This window comes from Thalassophryne amazonica, chromosome 2 (assembly GCF_902500255.1).
Source record: "Thalassophryne amazonica chromosome 2, fThaAma1.1, whole genome shotgun sequence".
NCBI classification, from domain to species: Eukaryota; Metazoa; Chordata; class Actinopteri; order Batrachoidiformes; family Batrachoididae; genus Thalassophryne; species Thalassophryne amazonica.
In genome coordinates this window covers 49,737,712-49,755,687 of record NC_047104.1, presented here as the reverse complement: position 1 = coordinate 49,755,687, position 17,976 = coordinate 49,737,712, and the positions used below count along the sequence as shown (strand labels likewise).

General features: G+C 42.4%; 1 protein-coding gene across 1 annotated transcript in view; it reads left to right on the top strand.

The window, feature by feature from the left end:
* The window catches only part of LOC117524179 (transcription initiation factor TFIID subunit 4-like), a 278,303-nt gene that overhangs the window by 148,365 nt on the left and 111,962 nt on the right, over nt 1-17,976 (top strand). The window contains exon 14 of the mRNA XM_034185935.1: nt 9,977-10,033. Within this exon, the coding sequence (XP_034041826.1) occupies nt 9,977-10,033 (57 nt within the window). The remainder of the gene's footprint in view (nt 1-9,976; nt 10,034-17,976) is intronic.

Here is a 17,976-nt window from a genome sequence, read left to right as displayed (position 1 = left end):
ACACCTGCAGGAGCGCGCTGAAGAGCACTGAAATGAGACTTTTAGCGAACTTGGTGTCAGCAAGTTTAATTGTGGGCAGGGTTTAATTGTGCGAACGCTTCTTCCTCCGCCAGACTGGAGGAGGTGCAGAGATGTCTGGCTGCACGTGAGTCTCCTCTCGCTCCTTTGGCTAAGACTCGTTCTAACACTCATCGGTTACAACAGCAGGTGGAACACTTGCAGGAGCTTCCTGAGGAGCTTCAGCAGGAACTGTGGAACGACATTTGGAGCCGAGTTTAATTGTGCGCACGTGACAGAAAACTGATTTGTCGTGGCGCGCAGTGAAATGTGACGCCGCGTTACAAGTTGTGTCAAAACTTGACAGTTTCCGTGTCACTTCGTAATAATGCGTGACAGTTTGGGCTCCAAGAACCATCACAGGAACCACTACGAACGTTGTCACGTTCTATTAAGGATCACTACTCATCAAGACGGATCAACACGCTCAGTTGCGACTTCCACGACGTGAGACGAAATGAGGGTGGTGTGTGACATCCATGGAAGATTTTTTTGACAGGCAACAACATGCTCCACGAATATCAAGAATATCATGCACCAACACGCACTATTAATAAACCTATTCAGATGCGTTAAGTCACATTAAGAATGTCAGGAATGTGTCACGAATGACAGAAAAATTACATTCGTAACACGTCTTGGTTATGTGTAAACGCACCTTAAGACATAGTTGAGATGCTGGGAAAGATGAGAGATTGCAGCCAAGATGTGCCATCCGGAAGATCCTCTGCTGCACCCAGGTCTAGGTGTTGATAGAGGGCCCACCTCTATCCACTCGATCCTGAAAAAAATTTATACCACAGTGGTAGAAATCTGAATGGAGGTGTGTCTCGAGGCGCGGAGTAATGAGACGCGCCTCTGTTCGGGAGGGCCCTTCTGCAGTTTGCAGCCAGGTAGAAGGCGAGCATTGAGTAGACTGCCCCTCCCTGAGCCTGGTTCTGCTGGAGGTTTCTTCCTGTTAAAAGGGAGTTTTTCCTTCCCACTGTAGCCAAGTGCTTGCTCACAGGGGGTCGTTTTGACCGTTGGGGTTTTACATAATTATTGTATGGCCTTGCCTTACAATATAAAGCACCTTGGGGCAACTGTTTGTTGTGATTTGGCGCTATATAAAAAAATTGATTGATTGATTGATAGTGTACTGACATCTTCGCTGAAACACCGCAAAGCAAAACAGCAACATGCAATGTTTGCAAAGCCGTTGTACTGAGAGGTGGAAGCGCCGTCGCGACCTACTATACAGTGAACTTAAACATTTGAAAAAGCACCACATTAAAGAGTGCAAGGATTTTTTTTTTTTTATTCGGGAGCAGAAAGACCAAATGTGCCAGGGTGCGATGATTTACCCAGACTGACTCCAAAAAAGAATAAATTAAGTACCTTTATTTATTTTTTGGTGATAGTGGCATTTTGGAAATCCGCTCCGTCTTTAAAATGGTACATGTACTCGGGGTGGGTGTGCCATCTGGTGTTCAAGAGATGAAACTTCAACCACTGGTCCAACAATAAATAAAAGTGCAGTGTTCAAAAATCATTTGAGGAAGCACTCAAAAAACCACCCAGTGAACTTGTAGGTAAAGGCAAAGAGGATGCAGGAAAAACTGATATTTCATTACATAATAGCAGATTGGAATGATAGAGTGTAGTACTGTAGTCAACCACTGAAATTTTTGTCTTTGTATTTTATTCTGAGAGAGTAGTGCTCTGTACCCCCAATGATCCTGACAAACCCAACAAAGCTTGTCGGCATCTAGTCACCAGCCCTCTTCTTGTCTTCTTCCCTCTGTTCTCTGCTGTAAGTGGGAAAACCAGGCTAGCTGACAGAGGAGATGTAAAGAATGCCAGTGGCACTGCTTCCCTTTTGTAAACAGTCCATCTGTACCAACCCCTCCCTTCCTCTCTCCCTACTGCCATCCGCCTCCCTGCCTGTCTCTCTCCTGCCGGAGTACCCACGAATTAGACCTCTGGAATAAGAACCTACTAAAATAATCCCCTCCGCTTGGGTCTCCTTTACTCCTTCACAACAACCCTTCCCCTCCACAGCACCGTCCATTTAAAATATGACTCAAGTCTTGAGGGAGGCTCCGGCCGACCAGAGGGCAAACACATTAGTCTTAGTTGAGATACCGACCAGTACGTGAACCGCCTGATATATTTAAATCCAATTAACAAGAAAGTTAGTCGGAGCAGCTCTCCATCCATGAGACAGAAAGATGTCGACAGAAAAGGAGGTAGACAGCTGAGGCTGGAGTGGATTATCTTGTTTTGGAGGAAGCTGATTGTTTCATTATGGGAAGGAGAAATAAATGATCTGCTGTCCTGAGTGTGTTGGAAAATAAAAGAAGACATTTCACTGTTATCTTTGGCATTGTCTTCAGCAAGGTCTTAAAGTTAAAGTGTGTAGGATTTAGTGCCATCTAGTGGTCAGGCTGCAGATTACATTATGTTGTCACTGGTCACGACATTGTTTCCATTCGGGTTTTCACTTCTTTGGCAATGGGGATTCAATGCTCCCTTACCTTCTCTTGTGATAAGCAAAATGTTTGATCCTCAATTTCACAGAGATGACTTCTGAAACATGTTAGCCCTAGCAATAGTGGTGCAGGTAACATCAATTTTACATCAGAACTGCAAATGCTGATATAAGCACCAAATATGGCAAGATGATTCCCAAGGTCGATCAATTAGGCACTTGAAATTTCAGGATGGTGGCAGTTTTCAATTCAGTTCAATTCATTTAGTTTTTATAGCTGCAAATCACAACAAAGCTGCCTCAAGTCGCTTCACACAAGTAAGATCTAACCTTATCAACCCCTAGAGCAAGCACACAGGCGACAGTGGTAAGGCAAAACAACCTCTGATGATATTGAGGAAGAAACCTCAAGCAAACGAGACTCAAAGGGGTGACCCTCTGCTTAGACCATTCTGCCAAAAAGGTTTACAATACAAAACACAATATAACGACAATTGACAAGAGTCCATACAGGCGTCCAGTCCACGGCCGGGGTGGGGGTGGGGGGGCATTGAGCCACTCGGATCTATTCCTGCAGCAGAGTCTGTTCCACGTCCAATACAGAAATCATCTACAACCCCAGTTCGAATGAAGTTGGGACGTTGTGTGAAATAAAAACAGAATACAGTGATTTCCAAATCCTCTTCAGTCTATATTCAATTGAATACACCACAAAGACAAGATATTTAATGTTCAAACTGATAGACATTTTTGTTTTTGTGCAAATATTTGCGCATTTTGAAATGGATACCTGTAACACATTTCAAAAACGTTGGGACAGGGGCAACAAAAGACTGGAAAAGTTGATGAATGCTCAAAGAACACCTGTTTGGAACATTCCACAGGTGAACAGGTTAATTGAAAACAGGTGAGTGTCATGATTGAGTATAAAAGGAGCATCCCCAAAAGGCTCAGCCATTCACAAGCAAATATGGGATGAGGATCATCACTTTGTGAACAACTGCGTGAAAAATAGTCCAACAGTTTAAGAACAATCTTTCTCAATGTTCATTTGCAGGGAATTTAGGGATTCCATCATCTACAGTCCATAATATGAGAAGATTCAAATAATCTGGAGAACTTTCTACACCTAAGCGGCAAGGCCAAAAACCAACATTGAATGCCCATGACCTTTGATCCCTCAAGCGGCACTGCATTAAAAACCGACATCATTGTATAAAGGATCTTACCGCATGGGCTCAGGAACACTTCAGAAAACCATTATCAGTTAACACAGTTTGTCGCTACATCTAAAAGTGCAAGTTAAAACTCTACCATGCAAAGCGAAAGCTACACATCAGCAACATCCAGAAATGCTGCCGCCTTCTCTGGGCCTGAGCTCATTTGAAATGGACACACACAAGGTGGAAAAGTGTGCTGTGGTCTGATGAGTCCACATTTCAGATTGTTTTTTTGGAAATCATGGACGTCCTGTCCTCTGGACAAAAAAGGAAAATGACCATCCGGATTGTTACCAGCGCAAAGTTCAAAAGCCAGCATCTGTGATGGTATGGGGGTGTGTTAGTGCCCATGACATGGCCAACTTACACATCTGTGATGGCACCATCAATGCTCAAAGGTACATCCAGGTTTTAGAGCAACACATGCTGCCATCCAAGCAACATCTTTTTCAGGGACGTCCCTGCTTATTTCAGCAAGATAATGCCAAGCCACATTCAGCAGGTGTTACAACAGCGTGGCTTTGTAGTACAAGAGTGCGGGTGCTAGACTGGCCTCCCTGCAGTTCAGACCTGTCGCCCATTGAAAATGTGTGGCGCATTATGAAGCACAAAATAAGACAACAGAGACCCCGGACTGTTGAACAACTGAAATCGTACATCAAGCAAGAATGGGAAAGAATTCCACCTATAAAGCTTCAACAATTAGTGTCCTCAGTTCCCAAACGCTTATTGAGTGTTGTTAGAAGGAAAGGTGATGCAACACACTGGTAAACATACCACTGTCCCAATTTTTTTGAAACGTGTTGCAGGCATCCATTTCAAAATGAGTAAATATTTGCACAAAAGTTTAAGTTTATCAGTTTGAACATTAAATATCTTGTCTTTGTGGTGTATTTAACTGAATATAGGTTGAAGAGGATTTGCAAATCATTGTATTCTGTTTTATTTACATTTTACACAACATCCCAACTTCATTGGAATTGGGGTTGTAATCCAGCACGTGGATCCAGCCGCATCTTGGACAGAGAGAAATAGAAAACAGAATCAGTCGGCCAGAAAAACTACACTTAAGGTATAATTTGTCAGCATTAAGCAACAGGAAAGCAGAAGAAATACTAAGGTGATTGCCGCCCACTAGCCCTAAGCTTCACTAACAGACCCAGAATTTACATAAAGTTGAGGCTGAGACCCGCTCTGTGTACTAATAAAATGAATTTAAAAGGGTAGGAAGGGAAAATAAATGCATCTTAAGCCTATACTTGAAATTCTGTACAGAATCTGACTGCCCACCAAAATTACCTACTGAAAATTACTTTTTGCATAGAAATGCTCCTTCCTGATTAATTTGTGTAATATTCATAGCAAACTGTATGTTATTCTTCACAATGGAGCTGTTTTACAGCTTCAGGCAAATCCAAGATGGTGTCTAATTTCAAAATGGCCACCAAATCGATCCCTAAATCACTTTTTCCTCACAAAAATGTGGTTACTTATTGGATTTACATGACCTTGGTGTCAAATTATAGGTTTTCAGGCATCCTGGATTCATGTTTTTAAGGGCCCTGTCCCACTGGCTTTTAGGAGGATTTGCGGATGGAATGCGCACAAAAGTTGGCCACATCCGCCAAACAACCGCAATAACCGTGTAACATTCCTGTATGAGTCGGCCTCCATCCGAACACGTCCGTGATCATCCGCAGAGGCACGCATGTCCGCAGCCAGGATTTTTGAGCGGCTCAAAAATCCTGCTGCGGATGAGATCCGCATCACTGCCTGAACACATACTGAAGACATACGCAGGACATACACAACCAACGCACCGCATATCCCCTGTCATCCGCTGATATCCACAACCGACGGGTTGGCGCGGCTTGGCGGCAGACTGGGACAGCGTGCAAAACAGATATGACGCGTGCCCAGCACGGCCACATCACGGTCGCAAATGGTATGTCGTGCATGCAGACAGAGTGGGCACGGATGAAGCGAGTGCATCGCGGCCGCTGTGCCCCTCATGGGGGCGCCTCCACGGTCGCCTTCGCTTCTGTTCCCTGTTATATCCGCTTTTCTTCCTCATGTATTCGCTGATCCACCCCGGGACATTTGTCATTTCCGCCCACCTTTGTTGCGGACGCTCAGCTTTTGTCTCCTCATTTCATGCGCAAATCCTCCTAAACCCCAGTGGGACAGGGCCCTAAGTTCCAACAACAATATGACACTCTTAGTGGCATAAATTGGTAGTTGAATGCAGATATTAAAAATAACACATTATATTCAACACGAAACAACTTTTCATAGGCTTATATGATGTAGGGTATCAAAGTCCAACCCCACGTCCATGACGTAGCACCTGGGTGAAGGATCAAGTAGGGGATTGCCTGTTGGGGTGAAATACAGTGGGGACCTTGTGTGCTCCGTGGCAGCTACAGTAACCATGAAGGCCCAACAGGAACCTTGAACATGAGACTGCTAACATGGCTCTGGTGAAACAAGAAGTCCTCAATGGCGGATCAGGCGGAGGAGGTAATGGCTTGTAACTGGACAAATGTGAATGCGGATGAAGGCCGCAGCAGGTCCTCAGACCACAATCATATGAGATTTCCCAGCTATCAGACCAGGTTAAGGATCTGTCAAGACCGTGTGTTTGTCTGTGTTTAATGACATTCCCACGTTAAACAAACCCACGCACAGCCGCCTCGAGATTGACCCAGAATGTAAGATTTTCTACGCTGCCCTGCACACATAAAGTAATTTCAAAACAATACTAATTGTAATCAACTTCATTCTAATTTAAGCACATAAGCAAAATAAAATATGATAAATACCAGGGTTTTTTCTAAATTGGGTAACAGGGGCATTGCGCCCCATTACTCTGAGTACACCCTCTTACCGAAATGGCGATTAAGCTTCAAGTGCCAGTCACTTACTAAAAATTCTTATCCTTAACGATTAAAAATCAATTGAAAATGTTGCAAAATACTTTTTGTAAATAACGTGTTCTGTTTTGTTTGCTTCTCATCACTGTCGGCCTCACTCACTCCTCATTTCTGTCCCTGTTCTCTGCTGTCTGGAGGAGGAGGTGGAGTCAGTGAGCTCTGTTTGTGCGCATACCCTGAAGGAGAGCTAGAGTGGGTCCTGCATCACTTCATCTGGATTGTTTGTAAAAATAAATGAATTTTTTTATGCCCCGCGTGATGCTTGCGCCGCAAGGTGGGGCATATAGCATCCGGGTTGTCCGTCTGTCTGTCCTTCTGTCCGTCCGTCCGCCTGTCCAGCTCGGCAATGTCGCTCTGCACCTATTACTTGCAAAAACTTCATATGTGGTGGGTACATACTTTAGTGGAGTATTTCGCATGGATTTGAAGGCCAGTGACCTTGACCTACTTTTCAAGGTCACCAGTAGTCACAACTGTCAAATCCTTCGCTGCATCGTAGCATCGCACCTATTGCTTGCAGAAACTTCATATTTGGTGAGTACATGTCTTGGAGGAGTACTTCACATGGGTTCGAAGGCCAGTGACCTTGACCTACTTTTGAAGGTCACCAATGGCCACAACTGTCATATCCTTTGCCGCAATGTAGCTCGGCACCTTTTACTCACAGAAACTTCATATTTGGTGGGTATTTGCCTTGGAGGAGTACTTGGCATGGGTTCAAAGGCCAGTGACCTTGACCTACTTTTGAAGGTCACCAATGGTCACAACTGTCATATCCTTTGCCGCAACGTAGCTCGGCACCTTTTGCTCACAGAAACCTCATATTTGGTAGGTATTTGCCTTGGAGGAGTACTTTTCATGGATTCCAAGGCCGGGGAAGTTGACCTTCTTTTCAAGGTTACCAATGGTCACAACTCTCAAATCCTTTGCCACAACATTGCTCGGCACATATTGCTCACAGAAATTTCATATTTGATGGGTACATGCCTTGGAGGAGTACTTCACATGGGTTCGAAAGTCGGTGGCCTTGACCTACTTTTCAAGGTCACCAGTGGTCACAACTGTCAAATCCTTCACCTGAAATTTGTTCGCTGCAGTGTACCTCGGCACCTGTTGCTTGCAAAAACTTCATATTTGGTGGGTACATGCCTTGAAGGAGGAGTACTTTGCATGGGTTCCAAGGCCGGTGACCTTGACCTACTTTTAAAAATTTACCAATAGTTGCATTTGTTTGAAGGCTACCGACTTTTTATGGTCACTGTTGGCTACATCCTCTAAATAAATATAATGTCAATCTCCAATTTTTCCGCTGTGTATTCCAGTTTACATCAAACGCATGAGGGTTCAACCAAATACCTACCCCACACATGTACATATTACTGCACTTTACATGGAAAATAGTACTGCGCACAGGGCATTTCATGACAAATGTCTCTAGTTGGGTATTGTTTTTTCCAAAACTAGTACCTTAATAGCCAAAGTGTCTCTGTGTTAGATCAGACCGCGCTACATGTGTTTAGACAGACAACATGACCAACTTATTACAAAGTTGGAGTTTTATAAGAATTGGTGTAAAGTTTCACAGACGGAATGTTTGCAGAATAGAGAGACTGCCTCCAGTTATTACGTCTGTCATGGATGTAATAAAATCATCTATGTTTATGTATTTATTAATTTGCCTGTCTGTCTGTTAGCAGGATTACATAAAAACTACTGCACGGATTTTGACGAACTTTTCACCACAGATAGATATTAGGCCAAGGAAGACTCCATTAAATATGGGAAGTGATCTGGATCTGAATTCTGGATCAAGATTTCACTTCATATAGGCTTTGAACGATTACGTTAAAACTACTTTACAGATTCTCACCAAATTTGCACCATAGATAGATATTAGGGAATAGAAGACTCCACTGAATTTTGGAGGTGATCCAGGTCCAGATTCTGGATCAAGATTTCACTTTATAGGCTTTTAAGGATTACGTCAAAACTACTTCATGGATTCTCACCAAATTTGCACCACAGATATTAGGGCATGGAAGACTCCACTGAATTTTGGAGGTGATCCGGATTGGCGGACATCAGAAATCTCAGTTTGCTCTTGTTTTTAATCTATACAGAGCAATGTTTTATGACATGCTCTAATTTGCAAGCAAAGTTAAAATTGACAACTATTTTTTGTGGCCATCTTGAATTTTCAAGCAGTCAGTCGACCAGATATGTGAAGTAATATGAGAATCACCATGCCAGATTGGTTGATTGGCTCACCAAATGCATGTTTTTTTGCATTATCTACTCCACCACAATCAGTACACAATGTATTGGGGAGCAACCATGAATTCCTCTTTTTTTTTTTTCTTCAGTCTTCCAGGCACGTTGCAAAATGCGGAGTATGTGTTTCCTTTTTCTGCTAGTGTATCAGGTGGTGCAGCATGATGGTTGGTCTCCATAAGGGTTCCTGCTTCCATGTAGATATGAAGGGCTCATTCTAACCTTAGGAAAACACTTAAATTTGTTGTTGAATTTTGCTGTTTGATTTGTTGTTTGTACGCTGCATATGGTTATGAATGCTATCTTCCATTTTGACTAAAAACACCCCTAAATCTTAGACACTGTGGCTTAAAAACTCAGTATGAAACATTTTATAGGATTGAAACTCTAAATTGCATTTGCCCAAAGACACATCAGACAGTGATGGAGCAACGTTTTCCTCAAGCGATATGTTTTGCATGGGTTTGGCCTAATTTTTGGTCACTGCAGTAAATTAGAATTACAAAATAACATCAGTTATAAAGCTGCCTGTTTCACCCACAGTGGCCAGCGGAACATGTACATTTTGCTTTGTGGTGAAAGATTCCCAGGGACAGCTACATTATTGCTGGGTGATTTCAATAGAAGTGCCGTGTTGTTACACCACACACACTCAAAGCAGTTGGATTGCCGCACTGGCTCACAGTGACACATACTCGCACACAGAGCCGCTGATACTCACCATCGTCCTTTGGTCTGTGTGTGTGCTGGCTCGTGCAGAATTTTTAATAACCTCTTTTGATTAGAATCCCCCTCCAGCGGCTTATTTAGGGCTGGATTTGGAGCAGGTTTAAAGGCCACTACCCCCCAGGGGTGCGCTCCATTGCACTTCTCTGAATTCAAATGCGATGTCCTTGACACCACTATATCCTGTTCCCATTTTGCACTATTTTTGCAGCAGCAGCAGCAACAGATGAATAGTTGGGGGGTGGGCACCTTAAACCAGCTGTTAACCTGTGTACCCCCCCCTTTTTTTTATTCCACAGAGTCGCTCCAGGCAGGAGGACCCTGAGCAAGCTCGACTGAAACAGAAAGCTAAGGAGGTAAGCTGCTGCGGAGATCATTACCCTTGACATTTTCTCGACTCCAGCATATTAATTTTTCATGCTTTGCTACATATGTAATGCCATTTAAAGTCTGAGTTAAAAAAAGTTTGAGGAATTATTAGTGCCAATTGATGTCCATATGTGGAAAATAATTTTCTGCTCACCACAGACTCCCTCCCCATTTTCACCCCCTAACTTTTGCTCATTTATTTCAGCCTCTTCATCTTGCACGAGTTGGAATTTTAACTGTTGTTTCTTGGAGCTCTGCCATTTTTTTGGTCGATGGGCCATGATGTGAATGTCACAAACCCCTGTTTGTGCGTTTCTCACTCACACATCACACCTAAAGCAGCTCTCACATTATGACAGATTGAGGAAACTTACGAGTAACAAACGAAATTTTGATATTTGTTTGTGTCCGTTTCTGTACTGTACAAATTCTTTTTTTCATTTGTTAAATGTGTTTCTTGTCAGCTAATGTTAGCTGATGTGCAAGTGAGTCCATTTTTGTGCATATTTAAAACTTTGAGTGGACATCAGAACGCTTACGCGCCGATTGTTTAGGGCCCCTTCACACATAGTACAAATAAGTACAACTCAGGCCGACTCATGGCGAAACAGCTCGTCTGAGCGTACCACGAAACATCGCGCCAATGGGCAGGTGTGCATGATCCCATTGCGACGGTTTGTGCACGCGACTGTGTCTTTCGAGCAGGAACATGGGACGAGGTGCACCACATTGCGCCGCTGATGTGGAGGAAAATAAAGTAAAAATCAGCTGTATAATAAGTGAATAATTTCAGGTTCAATTCAATTTCAGTTTATTTTCCTTTATATAGCGTCAAATCACAACAGAGTTGCCTCAAAGCACTTCACACAGGTAAGGTCTAACCTTACGAACCCCCAGAGCAACAGTGGTAAGGAAAAACTCCCTCTGAGGAAGAAACCTCAAGCAGACCAGAGTCAAAGGGGTGACCCTCTGCTTGGGCAATGCTACAAACATAAATTACAGAAACAATTCACAGAACAATTCACGGACGAATATACAAGAATTGCTGTTGGTGCACAGGACAGGAGGGTCACCAACACAAATACAACTCCCATCTCTGGATGGAGCTGCACCTTAAACAGAGAAAAAACAAAATCAGACATCAGAAAGACAAAACATACTGTATAATTTGCCAGCATTGATCAACAAGAAAAACAGAAGAAATATTAAGGTGATCGCCGGCCGCTAGCCCTAAGCTTCACTAAAAGACCCAGAATTTAGGTAAAGTTGAGGCCGCGGCCCGCTCCAATTACTAATAACATGAATTAAAAGACTAAAAATCGTAAAACAAAACTGTACCAGTATGCTAGCCATATGAAAGGGAAAAGAAGTGCGTCTTAAGTCTGGACTTGAAAATCTCCACACAATCTGATTGTTTTATTGACACAGGGAGACCATTCCACAGAACAGGGGCACGATAAGAGAAAGCTCTGTGACCTTCTTATTAGACTTCTTATTCACCCTAGGGACACAAAGTAGTCCTGCACCCTGAGAACGTCAAGCCCGGGCCGGTACGTAAGATTTAATTAGGTCAGCTAGGTAGGGAGGTGCCAGTCCATGAATAATTTTATAGGTTAGTAGCAGAACCTTAAAATCTGATCTCACTGGGACAGGAAGCCAGTGAAGAGACGCCAAAATGGGTGTAATGTGGTCGAACTTTCTGCTTCGTGTCAAAAGTCTGGCTGCAGCATTTTGAACCAGTTGGAGAGCCCTAGTGCTAGACTGCAGTAAAGTAAACCAGAAAATAGAACATTGCAGTAGTCCAATCTAGAAGATATGAACGCATGGATCAGGGTCTCAGCATCAGCCATAGACAGGATGGGACGAATCTTCGTTATATTTCGCAGGTGGAAGAAAACGTCCTCCATATTTCTAATATGGAAGTCAAAAATTACCCCAAGGTTCCTCACTTTGTCAGTGTAATGTATGACACACGAGCCTAGGCTGAGTGTTAACTGGTCAAATTGATGCCGATGTCTCACTGGACCAAGAACCATCATTTCAGTATTATCAGAGTTTAAAAGTAGGAAGTTTATAGACATCCAACTTCTCACTGCTGCAAGGCAAGGATTCTAAGGATTTTATGTGAACGAGATTACCAGCAGTTATCGGCATATATAACTGAGTATCATCTGCATAGCAGAGAAAGGTAATCCTAAAACGCCGCAATATGTGCCCAAGGGGTGCTATATAAAGGGAGAAAAGCAGGGGGCCTAAGACCAGTGGTGGGCACAGATAACCAAAAGATTAACTTTGATAACAGATAATCAGATAACTGAAAAGTTATCTTCGATTAAGATAAAACAATAAACCACCCAAAAATGTATCGGAAGTTACAGATAACCGAAAACAGATAAATTCCAATATTGTCTCTGGTACATTTGCAACTATTAGTAAAATAAATTTAACTTTTAATGCCACAATAACTTCTACTAATATTAAAAGTAACAACAGACCCACACACTGAGACCACACTTTTGTCTTTGATCATTCTGCTCCTGCTGGAAGCTCTTGTTTACTACAGAGCTCCCAACACAGAGGCACCCTGAGAGCAGCCCTAAAGCTAGCTCTCTATCAATTACAACACTCCGGTCAGGCGGAGGTCTTGAAAAATAAAGTCATGCTGACTTATGGTTTTGATTTATAAATAACATTAATACCGATAGAATAACTCCATTAATGTCAATTCTGTCATTTGTACAAAGTTAAGATATAGCATATATCTTTTAATGTTGAATAATGCACTAATTCTGAGGTTTAGTAACAAACACAGACAAATCGTGAAGGATTCTGGGTAAAAGTGCCTCTGCTAAACACTGATTGGTTCAGTCATTCATTATGTAAACCAACACGTTAATGTGACGTCTGTCGTGTTTTGGTGTTCATTTTTTTATTTGTAAAAACAGACATTTTTACGGAGCCCTGGAAGTGTCATCGCAAAATGTTTTGCATGTGGAGAGAATGTGCACACGTTTTATGATGTTGTAAAATGTGCTTACACTGTGCCAGATAATTTTTCATGCAGGAATTTTTGGACCGAGTTTCAGGTTAATCGCGCGTCCTGCATCGTGTAGTGTACATGGACTAACAAGCTTTAACATCTCACGACCACCTCCTGATCTCAATCATATGGTCGAATGAAAATCAAAAGCTACAAGCATCCAACCGCTCGCACTGTGCCTGTGCAAACACTGCAGAGCTGTCTTGTAATGTTATTATTATTATTATTTTTTTTTTGCTGTTGTTTTGTTTTGTTTTTAAACTTCATTTGTAAAAAAAAAAAACAAACAAACAAAAAAAAAAAACATTTGCAACACCAAAAAGTTGATTTGACAATCATCTGATGTAACCGGGGTCAAAACAAATACAACACTGCCATCTACTGGTTCCCAGAGGCTTAGTACTTAGGGCAAATACTGCCATGAACACTACTGGCCAGTAGATGGCAGTAGAGGCCTTGAAAACAAAATTCCAGATAATCCCAGTCTGCTACATTTAAAATGCGTGGAATTTAACAAACGCAAATACAATAACGTCTATAAACCCAGAGAATATATTCAAGAGAGTTTTAGGTACTAGAGTTTAATGCTGTTTTCCGTGGAGCCTGAACAGAGTGTCTGAAATGCATTTGTCCTGTCGTGAACGTGAAATTACATCATCCTACCCATAATGCACTGCTGGGCTCAGCATGTGCTCACAAAACCTTAAAAAATAGCACATTACTTTAAAACTAAAACATATATCTGATATTTTCATTTTATAAAACTTCAGACATGACAGTAATTTTAAATAACTTGTCCAAAATTAGTTTGGTAAAATTTGAACCATAAGTTAAAAATGTATGCCTCTGGATGACTTAGGTGATATTGCCTGCATATCGGTATGGTGTTAAAGGAAATGTTTTTTTTTTTTTTGACCACTTCTCCTTTGTCTGCAGAGTCTAGAGATGCTTTTCATAGAAGCAGCTCTCTTCTGTTTGCAGAGGGTATAACTGTACATCTGTTACAAAACTTTTAACAGGTAGATGCTGAACTGATTTTAAATTTTAGAAATGCTTGTCGCTGTTTGTTTATCGGTCAAAAGTTAATCGAAAGATAATGGTTTTTAAAGTTATCTAAAAAGATAATCCAATTATCGGAACTGTGCCCACCACTGCCTAAGACAGACCCCTGTGGAACCCCAAATTTCATGTCACTAAGGTTAGAGGTAGTGTTACTGTACAAAACACAGTGAGAACGACTGGTCAAGTATGATGTCAGCCATGCAAGGGCACTCCCACTGAGATCTAACAGCACCAGAACTGTAGTGGTGTCCGAATCCATTGTAAGCAGAAGATCATTCACCACTTTAGTGAGAGCTGTCTCTGTGGAATGATATTTTCTAAAAGCAGACTGCAGTGGCTCAAAGAGATTATTCTCAGTAAGATAGTCTACTAGCTGCCGTGACACCACTTTTTCCAGAATTTTAGAGCAGAATGATAGTTTTGATATCGAATATCACTGGGTTAATAAAAATAATACATAAAAGGGGACGGAATACAGAACCCCACATTTAAATAACCCTGGTTAAATTAATATTAATTAATGCCACTCACAGGATTTGAACCCGCATGCTCTGATTAACAGACGGAAACTTTACCACTGCACTACAATCACTGTCTGAGTGTGAAATGGCTAAAATAAACAAGCAGATAAACGTATTTTCTAAAAAAAGAAAAAAGCACTGTGATAACTGACCAAATGGCTTTTGGTATGGCATATTTCTGCTGATACATGACTGAAAGTGGCGTATTTGTCGCACTGTTGACTTGTCCTGGTCCTGCAGCGCACCGCTCACAGCCCTCATGGCCCGACACGTGTGTCTTGTCAGACGTAACATTCAGATCACCTGCTGCATATCCACATGAACTGACGGTCCCTTTCTCCCGCTCATCACAAACGCGATATGTTTTTATGTATTTCCACACAAGCACACACCCGCGCATGTCCATCAAAACACAGGATGTGTTCTGCAGCTGTGACGTCCAGGACCAGAGATGTCTCAACAGCTGTGGGCAGCCAGCCATGCCCCCTGTCCTGTCAGCACACAGACCAAGATGTCACTCTGTGATCAGTTGAGAGATGCCTCTCCTGCGGGGGGGAGACCACACACACACGTGTTGGAGGAGGAGCAGGGGGAGCGCGTGAAACACACACGTGTTGTGGTGGGAGCCGACACTCTGGCACGCCAATGTGCACTTGGCAACTTCACAGTCATGGGGCACTTGGACAAATTTCACTGCCAGCTTGACAATGATTGTCTGCTGACTGTTTTTGTGTTAATAGTGCAAATAGCCACACATGTTCTAAGTGCCATGCGGGTGGTGTTAGATGTTTGTGCGTGTCACCTGGAATTTGGCCGACACCTGCCGTGAGACAGTTGATGGGCTCGCACAGCGCACACTCTGTCTTTCAGCTGCTGGTGCACGCAAATAGTTGTAGCAACAGGTGTACGAAATGTTGGAAGCAGCTACGATTTTACACATTTTGCATATGATTCCTGCACCATGCGCACTTCATGTGCAGTTCGACCAAATTCACACTATGTGTGAAGGGGCCCTTAATGTTTTTGCCTGTACGTGTTGCAGGCATCCATTTCAAAATGAGCAAATATTTGCACAAAAACAATAAAGATTATCAGTTTGAACATTAAATATCTTGTCTTTGTGCTGTATTCATGAATATAGGTTAAAGAGTGTTTGCATATCATTGTATTCTGTTTTTATTTACATTTTACACAACGTCCCAACTTCATTGGAATTGAGGTTGTATTTAAAACAAAAATATGATTAAGTTTATGGTTCACTTTGAAAATTTGTCCAACTACAGCAATAGTTCAGCAAAAGCAAAGTAAAAATTGTTCTTGTTTCCAACAGCTGCTGCGTTTGTTGAAAATAAGAAGGTATGGTAAGCAAAAGCATCAAATGTACCAATGTCTGCATTTGCTAACACTGCTGCGAGGACACAGAGCTGTTTTGTTTTTGAAGAAATTGGCCAATGCGCAACAGCCGGAGTTGAAAAACGAGAAATGTTTCAATTGATGTACTGCACTTCACTTGGCAGTGCGACGCTGTACCCTTCCGATTTTTAAGCACAGGTTTTGTATAACATAAATTCCCAGTGGAACCTAAAGTAGACCACTCTTCTTTTAGTGGTTGGTTAATGTTGTTTATGCAAACTAAATAGTTCTGTCACAGTGGAAGTTTGTGTGTGCGTGTGTGCGTTCTATTCTTTGTTTACTCCAAAACAAGGAAAAAAAAAATCCCCTTCGCTCTGTGCTTTTAGTCCTTGGATCACTAACAAGGATCAAGAGGGTTGTGTGGTGCTGCCACGGAGTCGTCTAAGTAGGCGGGAGGATAAAAGAACCACCATTCACCTGTTGTTGTTATTGATGTAGAACTTCATGAGTAAATTTGGTTTCTTCCAGGTTGCTTGCGTTATTTTTTTCCAAACGTACTTGTAAAGACAAAAGTTTTATTATTATTCTTTGCACTTTTGTCAGTATATTTACTCTCACAGTGCCTATATGACAACTCACTAACTATCATTGAATGGCCACTTTCTCCTTTACATTTACAGTTAGTACTTCCAGTGAATGCCTTGCCCAAGGCCACCGCAGCTTTTTAGCGAGGTCAAAGTATTTAATTTCTCGGATATTCCTAGCCAGAATGTGGTGTTGAACTTAGGACCTTCAAGTGGAAGGCTGACTTTTGTAACCTCTGGCTACTGGCAGAGCGCTGTCTTTTCTCTAGCATGGACGTCTTTCGAGCAACATTGAGCCACGCTGCAGTTTAGAACATTCACACTTGAGCTCAGCCTACCCATAAGCCCCACATATGCAAATGAGGCATGGTAATAGGCAGCACGATAGGTTTGCTTCAGGGTTCTTGTGATCAAAGTGGACCTCCTCCCCAATAAATGGCAGTCCACTCGTCATTTGGATACGGTCAGATTAGCGCCTTGTGAGGCAGTGCCACGTGCACCTGCGCACACTTTCAATTTTCAGCTGGATTTTGAAGAAGGTGTTTTGTAAATTGTGCTTTATGTAATGTCTCCCACACGCCTCTCACATGTACCCGCACACAGCCCTCTTCCACCCTCCCTCACCTTTGGTTTTTGCCTAATGGCCGCTGTTTCTCAGCCCCCGTGCCTTGCTTGTTTTCATCACCTGACTGGCTCAAGGGGACAGAACTGGCTGTTTGTGTCACCATAGAGTCTGTCGGCAGCTCACACATCTGTGCAAATTTCATCAGGATAATGAGGCCGAGCAGCACTTCCAGGCGACGGGCAGAGAAGCAAGTCACTCTTTTATAAGCTCATCTTACTGATCATGCACACAAATCCCAGATCCGACACCGCTGCCACCACTACCAAACAATCGTCATTTTGTTGAGATGGAATTACAGTGTGTTATATACTTGTAGCAAGTGAAGGCATGCAAATTGAGCTGACATGATTGGTTTTTAATAAACGGCAGGTGTGTATTTGGGGGCTATTGTCAAAGACTAAACAGATCCTATTCTCTCTTTTTTTTTTTTTTGGTTGTGGAGGACGAATATGAAGGCACAAGGATCAAATGTAACATTTTTACATCTTCATTTTCCCCCCTCCTCTGTATCGTCTTCTAACTCATCAACCACCTGCGTTTCCTTCCTCACTGCATCCATAAAACTCTTCTTTGTCCTTTCTTTTTTTTTCGACTCCTAGCAAGCTGCTTCATCCTCAGCATCTTTCTCCCAGTATACCCTGTTTCCCTGTTCCGCACTTAAACAATCCATCTCAATCTTGCGTTCGTCACTTTGTCTCCATATCATCCTCTCCGAGCTATTACACTCACATACATCTCTATATGG